This window comes from Austrofundulus limnaeus, unplaced genomic scaffold (assembly GCF_001266775.1).
Source record: "Austrofundulus limnaeus strain Quisiro unplaced genomic scaffold, Austrofundulus_limnaeus-1.0 Scaffold286, whole genome shotgun sequence".
Taxonomy (NCBI): domain Eukaryota; kingdom Metazoa; phylum Chordata; class Actinopteri; order Cyprinodontiformes; family Rivulidae; genus Austrofundulus; species Austrofundulus limnaeus.
This window is the reverse complement of record NW_013952688.1, coordinates 792,762-801,495: the sequence shown is the minus strand read 5'-3', so window position 1 is coordinate 801,495 and position 8,734 is coordinate 792,762. Positions and strand designations below refer to the sequence as shown.

General features: G+C 42.2%; 1 protein-coding gene across 3 annotated transcripts in view; it reads right to left on the bottom strand.

Annotated features, from left to right (window-relative positions):
* Positions 1-137: 137 nt before the first annotated feature.
* efna2a (ephrin-A2a) overlaps positions 138-8,734 on the bottom strand; it is a 220,526-nt gene continuing 211,929 nt past the window's right edge. Inside the window, exon 4 of one of the 3 annotated variants that reach the window (XM_014021295.1) lies at positions 138-685. In XM_014021295.1, coding sequence (XP_013876749.1) covers positions 564-685 — 122 coding nt within the window. In that variant the 3' untranslated portion in view covers positions 138-563. Of the gene's footprint in view, positions 686-4,259; positions 5,751-8,734 lie in introns of those variants that run through there. The other 2 variants (XM_014021293.1, XM_014021294.1) reach the window with 2 other exon arrangements.

Here is an 8,734-nt window from a genome sequence, read left to right as displayed (position 1 = left end):
TGTAGATAAAATGGCTCCGTCCATGTTAAAACAGATTTTAAAAAATTTACAAAACTAAACAGCCTACGGTATTTTTACAGTCTTTATTTTACAGTTAAAGTATATATTTATCATATAAAGTCTAATGTTACAACTAATCGGGGATCCCTTTAACACAAGTTGTCTGAAACTCAATCATTAAAGGCAGCAAGCAATATGCAAACTACACAGGAAAGCTTTAATTTCTTTAAAACTTCATCTTATTTATTGCCTTTAGGTGTTTCATGTACAAACTAAATACGTATAAATGCAAAAAAAGTTGATTTTTTTAACATTACATTTTCCAACTTGTATATAGATAACAAATGTGGAATTAAAGATACAACACGCAACTTCAAAATGTAAGTCTGTGCAAAGTAGATCAAAATACTCAACAGAATTAAAAAGACTTTGTACATTTGAATACATGCTCTTTGTTAGTTTCCGTCCCTGATCGGTCGCCAGGCAGGAAATCTGATGGAAACAAGAGAGGAAAGGCTATCAAGCCACTTGGTCTCCACGTCGTCAGCAGTTCAGATTAGCTGTCACATCGCTGAGGGAGGAACAGCTGAAGATGGGAGAGGGTGATTTCTTCTGAATAATTTCATGCTTTGACTGGCAGAGCTCAATGATCTCCATTCCAAGTCTGACGTCAGAGGAAGATAGTCTGGGCAAATAATAATAATAATAATAATAAAAAATGGGTGCAGGTGCATAAATACAATCATCTGCCTTTTGGGAGGCAAAACAAATGCATAAAATTCCACTGAAGAATAATCCACTCCATCAAACTGTTTTTGAGTAGACAAAAAGACAATCTTTATTTGTGTGTTTCTCTCCTTGCTCTGACTTCTGTGTTTGCTTCCGACTGACTGGTCTGAATGGCTGAGGTCAGCTCCCACTAAAACAACGCGGACAGAAAAGGAGACAAACGTACATGACGCTCAGACCTGGAGGCATCCTACCACTACCAACCATGGATCACAAACCAGCGAAGAAGAACAATAGAAGGACAGCATCAGTGGGACAGAAGAAAAGAAGACACATTTCTTTTTTTTTAATCTTCCACAGGCTATAACCCATCACTGCATCCCACAAAGGAGTAATTAACAGTGACTTTAAATGCTACAAAAATAAGATGAAACAGAGAAAAAAGCTCTTCCCCTTGTTTGTGTTGTTTTCTCCTGTGTGTGTGTTTGTCTGTACATGTTTGTATGTCCATGCCATGTCAAATCTCTACATCTGCATTTGTTTTTCCTAAATATGTCGGTAAGTGTGGTTATCTGTACATGGGCCGTTGTGTGTGTGTGTGTGTGTGTGTGTGTGTGTGTGTGTGTGTGTGTGTGTGTGTGTGTGTGTGTGTGTGATGCCATCATGTCAATATGGACCAAAATCTCTGAGGAATGCTTCCAGNGGAGGACGATGAATGAGACGTTTTGTTGGACCAGAAACTGTTAAAGAAAACTACCAAAATAAGGTCAGTTAAATGAACCGTATTCCTCCGAACTTTAATTCCTAAAGGTTTGCTTTTTATGTTTTGATGTTGAATTCACTTTTTTGATGGCAAATTTGGGTGTACTGTTTTTTTTAATGCTGGGGGTGCGGCTTGTAGTCCGGTGCGGCTTATATGTTAATGTTCGCGGATTTTTTAAAAAAAATGGCGGGTGCGGCTTATAGTCCGAAAAATACGGTAAGGTTGTTAAGCTATTTACAACAGGTAAGATAATGATTGTTCATAATATTCCCACAGAACCCCATCTCAAAGAACTGATGTGTCCCTTTAATTAGGTAAATACATACTATCAAATTAGACCTATGATTTATATTTATTACTAGTTTGCTCTGTCTTAGGAGCAAATCCAGTGAATTGATTGATGTGGAGGCTTGGTAAGAGTTTTCAGCCTACCCTGTTATCTTTTTACAAGGACAGAAGGTCTCCCTCACACCCAGTGTGATGTGATGTGATGTGATGTGAAGTGCGTATGCCACTTTGTGCCTTCGTACGTGCACGCACTCCTCCCTGTCTGGTTCAAAGTGTGTGTTTGCGCCCGTGCAAGCTTGTGTGTGCTGTACGTGTGAATGTGTCACAATAAGTGTGTGTGTGTGTTTTTCAGTGTGTGTAAAAGTGTCAAAGTGTTGCCTGGCTGGTGTGAGAATCAGAGCAGCGAATGTTGCCGGGGCATTCTATCAGACCTCTTATTGCCCCTAATTTTACTTTGATAGGCAATCTGGACCTTTGTGTGTGTGTGTGTGTGTGTCTGCGTGTGTTCACAGTGCTTCCCAACATGAAAGAAGTCCCAGTCCCTTGATGCACACACTCTTTCTCTCCCTTCGCTCGTCCGTTCGCTCTCTTTTGTGCCGTTCCTTTCAGAGTCCACGAGTGCTTCCAGCAACATTGTAAGTGTTCGTGTAGATATGTCTGCGTGTATATGTGTGTGTTTTTGTGATGCTACCCCACACACACAGACGCACGCACACCTTGCCTCATTTGCCACAGTCCATGCGCTTCCTTTATTGGTTTAACCCTCAGACCCGGGACCAGCTTCAGTCTCTGTTTACGTCCACTGTGATCTGAGCGTCGGGCTCCGAGGGGCTGATTTCCAGTCAGTTTCACCCTGCGGGTCCATTTATCTTCCCGACCCGAGCTAATCCATCAACAACTGAAAGCCCAGACAGGAGAAACCGTGTGAAGGAGTAGTTTGAATTTCTCTCTTTGATGTTTTGAAAAAGTCTCAGGGAGAGCAAGAGAGCGGTAGCAGGGTGTTTCTGAATTTTCTTCTTCTTCTTCGTTATTTTTTTCCCCATGAAAAAATATATCATCATTAGAAACAAGTTTGATCTGAAGGTTTCACAGTGGTCATGCAACATGAGTGTCACCCGTTCTCTGTTCCCTCGCCTGTTTTCCCTCCAGATCTCAGACCCATTAGTTAATCCTGCCAGTCTGTCAGTGACCACAGTCATGATAGTACAAACAAACAAAGAGGTGGGTGGCCAGTGGTACATTCATACAAGAGAAAGCCACCAATCTAAAAGTCACCCGACCTGGACGACATTAAATAGTGCTGGAGATGCCTGTGTTGACCAGGCCGTGATAAATGCTTTGTTTAGAAACATTGATAAGACAAAAACACACCCCACCTGAAAATCTACATCTCACCCAGAATACCCCAAATCCCCACCCTCCCACTAAAACTGACTGTGATTGTACTTGCCACCACATGGAGCAATCAGTTTCCTAAAAGCCAAAGTGGATAGTTTTTATATCAAACTGGCACTGAAAATATAATCATATAAAGTATTACGTTATTATGATTGGTGTGGGGGAGGGGGGTCTGTAAGAATCAGTTCACATAGAACCTGGACAGCCTGGACTGGTTGCAAATCTATCATAGGGACACATACGCCCCTTTTCCATGGTGTAGTGTTGGAATGGTCGGTGTGGGTACGGGTCGGTACAGGTCGGACCGATTGGTTTTCCACTGATGTTCCAGTCCGGTCCCAATGGGTGTGTTTTGGGCGTTTGGTGGAGGTGGTTTTTAGGTATTTTGAAAAAAATAATTAATGGGCAAAATGAGAGATGGAAACACATTTGGTGAATAACTTTTGAAATTTTAAACATTTGCAAAAATTTAGCCAATCAGTGACGAACAGTGTTCTGACGTCGCATTTTGGTGTCAGCTGGGGCCGGTTGGAACCACAATGACGTAGGTACTAAAAAAAAGTGCCGGTTCCATGGATCTGGCCTAATGGAAATGGCTTGGAACCGGACCAAACCGTACCGACACTACACTAAGTGGCACTAGTGGAAAAAGGGCAATAGAGACAAACAACCATTCACTCTCTCATTCACACGTGGGGATAATTTAGAGTTGCCAGTTATTCAAACGGTCATGTTTTTGCTTTGTGCAAGAAACTGGAGTACCCAAAAAAAACCCATGCATGCACGGAGAGAATATGCAAACTACCCAGAACAGTCCCAGGCCATGATTCTGTCCAGCAACCTACTTTCTGAGAGGCAACAGCTCCACCAAATGAGCCTCTGTGCTGCCCTCATTTAAGTTCAGAAACTTTAAAATGTTGGGGAAATCCTTATATCCAGGATCTCTAGTTTCCAAACAAGCCATCAAGAGTGTAAAACTACAAACATCGCATTCTGTCAACTGCAGAAAAGCAGGTAAAACACCACAGATTAATTTGAATCAAAACAAGTCCTATTCCTAATAGGACACGTGTTAGTACATAAGGAAATTAATTATCCAAAATTATACAAATCAGCATGTTTTAAATTGAACTGTTGGTAAAACATAAAAAAGGATTTGATTACATTTTAATGTGATTTTAGAAGGAAGCAGAGTCATACTCTTTAAGTAATTATCAAAAAATGCTTCATAGTAGAGCAAAAATATTATGTTGATTTATCTATAATTTATTGATTATTAAGGAAATTGTATTTTCTGTAGTGATACAGTGTGAATGCTATGTGCTGGTCTAGCTGAGGTTTGCGGAAGAGGTGTTAAAGGTAAAATATAAACAGCAGCAAAACGAAGCAAAATGGAAAAATATTAAAAACTAAATACTTCCAAGAGCCTAAAAGTTACAAAACCCAAAAGTCATAGATAACTAATCTTGATTAAGCCAAACATTTTGATATGTGAATGGTTAAAATAGCCCAAATTAATCAGAAGTAGTCTGATTGGAAAAAAATGAATAGAAGAAACCATTCACATATTTACAGCCTGATTTTGCCATTTGTCCCTAAAACTCCTGTTTTGCCCCCCACACTAAAACAAAGCACAACACATTCTGTACATAAACACTGTTTATTGAAAATCTGTGTTTTTGCTTTACTAAACTGACGGAACAATTTTTTTCAGCATTAAATTTTATTTTTTACGTTTGGCCCTATGTGGGCTCCGTACGTTTTCATTTTAGTTTTATTAAAATTTGTGGTTTCATTGCCCCCCTCCCCCCTTATTCCTTTTCTTTTCTCATTTCAGTGCGTTTGCTCTTATCCCTGGTGCAATTGGAAACGGTCCACGTTGTATAGAATTCCAATTACAATGCAAGCACGGCCACTTCCAATTCGCGGTTTTAAAGGAAGGGATAGCAATGTGAGCAAAATCCAATTTTTGTGCATTCAGGCCTATCGCTTAATGCATCCCACTGTGATTGGATGATAGGAACTGCACTGGGACGACAAGTTTAATCACAGCCATGGCTACATCTACCCCATCAGTGGCCAAGAGTCAATAGTCAAATTAAAAAAAGACCCCCTGATATGAGTGCTGAGACTTTTCTCTTGTGTTTTCAGCTGAGAGGTGCCGTTCAACCAAGACCTCAGGAATGGGAGATGAAGGGCGTCTTCCCAGATGACCTTAAACCCTCCAACGCTCGCCACCACGCCTGGGAAGGGTGTCTGTGGCTGGGCCAAGAAAGGGGCTGGCAGTGGGGTGGGGGTGGTTGGTGTTCATATCGAGGTGGAGGTGGGGAGAAAAAAAGGAGCAGAAAAGAGGGCTTCCCTGAGGGGTGGTGAATTTAGAGGGACAGCCAGCCCAGCCCATCATCCTATGATGTGAAGCTCCAGGAGGAGGAGAGGAGAGAGAAGGGTCACAGCCAGAAGAGGAGTCCCAGGAACGGTGAGGCCAGAGCGGCTAACAGGGCCAAGCACCCTGCCCTGGAGCCGGGACCCCCATCAGTCAGGAACGGCTCTGGAGAATCGTATCCCGACCCATCTGAAACAGAGACAAGAAAAGAAAAAAAGACGACAAAACATCTGAACCAAGAAAAGACGCAGACGCTCTCTTTTTATAAAGACAAGACAATCTAAAAGAAGCAAGTGAACGGATTTCACATGAAAACGAAACAAAAGAGTGGCTCTGTTGGAGTGTGGGGGGAGGGGCAAGAACAGTGAGCGACAAACCACAAAACTGTTATCCTTCAACAGCAAATGAAAGGCAAAGACACGACAGGAGAAAAATGAAGAGCAAGAGAAGGAGAAGGAGAAGACGACAGCAAGGGAGCACTGCAGGGGGTTTAACCAACCTAATTACAGTTTAATCACAGAGACTTGGAATCTGGAGCAGCTGACACACACACACACACACACACACACACACACACACACACACACACACACACACACACACACACACACACACACACACACACACACACACACACACACACACACACACACACACACAGTGACAGCATTTCACAGACGAGATGAAAGTTGCAATGTCAGACAGATTACTTTAACTGCACAAAAAACAGAAATTTAATGATGAGCAGCAGCGATGTCAGAATTAAAGAATGTGTGTTGTTTTCAGAATTATGGAGGAGGAGAGAGTTTTCTTCCTCTGCAGGGAGGTGCGGAGGAATCTGATTCCGTAAAACTGGGAAAGAGCTGACACTCTTCAAAGCTGTGACGTTATCTGCTAAACCTGTTACTATACAGAAGTTTGATTTTGTAATTCTGAAAACACATGAGGTCAAATCAGTATTAAAAAAAGACTCACTATGATCCTTGTATTAGACTCCCTGGAGTCAACATTAAAGTGGACATAACATGCTCTTAAATCCTTCTTTTTAACATTTAAATCATTCAGTTGGGGTCTATAAAAAGTGCAACTGCAATGCTTTGGTCTGAATTCCTTTTTATTCTAACTACCAGCCCCTCCTTCACCCCTTTTCTGATGTGTGCCTCAAAGCAACTCGTTTTGATGCTGCTCCTTCAAGGCACTTCGCGTCCACCTCTGGCTTCCAGAATGGTCCATTCCAGTGTGAGAGTGGGGGTTACCATTTTCTAGCAGTGCAGAAACATTTTATTTACAATTTAACTAAAAGATTTTAACAATGAAAGACTTGTCCATCCAGGCTTACATGTTGGAGCCAGAGGGGAATGAAGACGACCAAATTGTAGTTGGTAGGTCCAGACCTTATTCGGCAGTTCCGTCACAAATTATTTGATGTAATAAAAAAGAAAAAATAAGTAGGTCCTCTGGATGGGTTCTTCTTTAATGAAAAGTTTTGTCTCTCCTCCAAGAGACTCCTTCAGTCTGAGGAGATTCAGGTGAACTCAGCCTTATAAGCACTGCCTCCACATGGTGGACAAACAGGTTGGTCACATTCAGAAGAGGACCAGCAGCCAAACAATAGATTGTTAGTGCCTTGATTAACTCTATTGCCCATATAGGGCCATGTGCTCCATCACCTGATATCATTGGGGCCCTGATTCACACTTTTTGCTCACAGGGCGCTGAGTCATACTTGCAATAACAGCATTGGAGGAGGAGGACAACTGGACATGAAGGTCTCCACCTCTGTTTAATGGTGGAGGGTTTTTCTTCACAAAAATGGCTTCCTTTACTCCTCTCTCAAACTAACTTTCCTCTCTATCAAGAATGAGAACATCCTCATCTCTGAAAGAGTGACCGCTGGCCTGTAGATGAGTGTAAACTGCAGAGTCCTGGCCTGATGATGTAGCTCTTCTGTGCTGGCTCATCCTTTTGAACAGTGGCTGTTTTGTTTCCCTGATGTATAACTGACCACAATCTTCCTGGCACCTAACAGCATATACTATATTACTCTGTGCCGGGGGACCGGATCTTTGGGGTGAACTAATCTTTGTCGTAATGTGTTTTGGGGTTTGAAAGCCACTGGGATGTCATGTATAGAGAATAAACTTCTCAATTTCTCTGAAACTCCAACAACATATGGAATGACGACTGGTTTGGGTCTGGGTTTGGGGTCTTCATTTTCACCTGGTGGTTGACTGGAGTCCTGTTTGGGTTTCTTGTCTGCTTTAAGGAAAGCCCGGCTACGATAACCGCACTGCTCCAGGGCCTGTCTTTTGTGTGATTTCTCCCTCTCTCTGGCTCCTGTGTTTGTGGGGACCCTGTCTTCTCTGTGGTACAGAGTCCTAATGATTCCTAACATCTCAAACAAACCTCTTGTCACCTTTTGAGTCTTTTGGTTGCCTCTCCTTTCCTTCCCAGTTCATCTCGACAGCCACCCTCCCTTCCTCTGAGCTGAACCATATCTGCTCCATATTTGTTCCTACTCTGCATCACATCGATAAAACAAATACTGCCAAATATATGGTGGCACTAATACGCTCATCAAGCTGTGGCAGCACAGAGAGCTGCTGTGTGCTTAACACCTTAGTCAAAGGTGTAAAGCTCACTTTGTGAGGGTTTTTGCAAATTAGGCAGATTTGTGAAATCCAAAATTGCATTTCCAAAAATTTTGCAAAGCCATGATGAGCCATTTTTCTCCAAACTACCATATTTTTCGGACTATAAGCCGCGACTTTTTTCCTGAACTTTGAACCATGCGGCTTATACATGGATTTTTTCTTCAGCCACCAGGGGGCTCTTATGCTCCATTTGCTTCAACTACTCGCTTCAAAAAAAGAAAGAAAAAAAAAGAAAAAAGCGATCGCTTCCAGAGCTGACTGTTGACCAGGAAGCAACGATTTAAAGATAGTCAATGGCCAAAAACTCATAAAAGGGGATAAAACAGACATTTTTCACGGTGGAATCTGACTGATAAAAACTTTGGAGCTTAATCCAGGACCAGTTAGTGGAAAAACGTCGAGTGAAGAGCCGCTGACTTTTTTTTCTCGCATTGCACTCCCCGGGTAAGGAATCCCAAGCAGTGATGTATGCTGGAGCGGGAGGGCTTTCCCACCACAGCTTCAGAGCCAGCATTACCC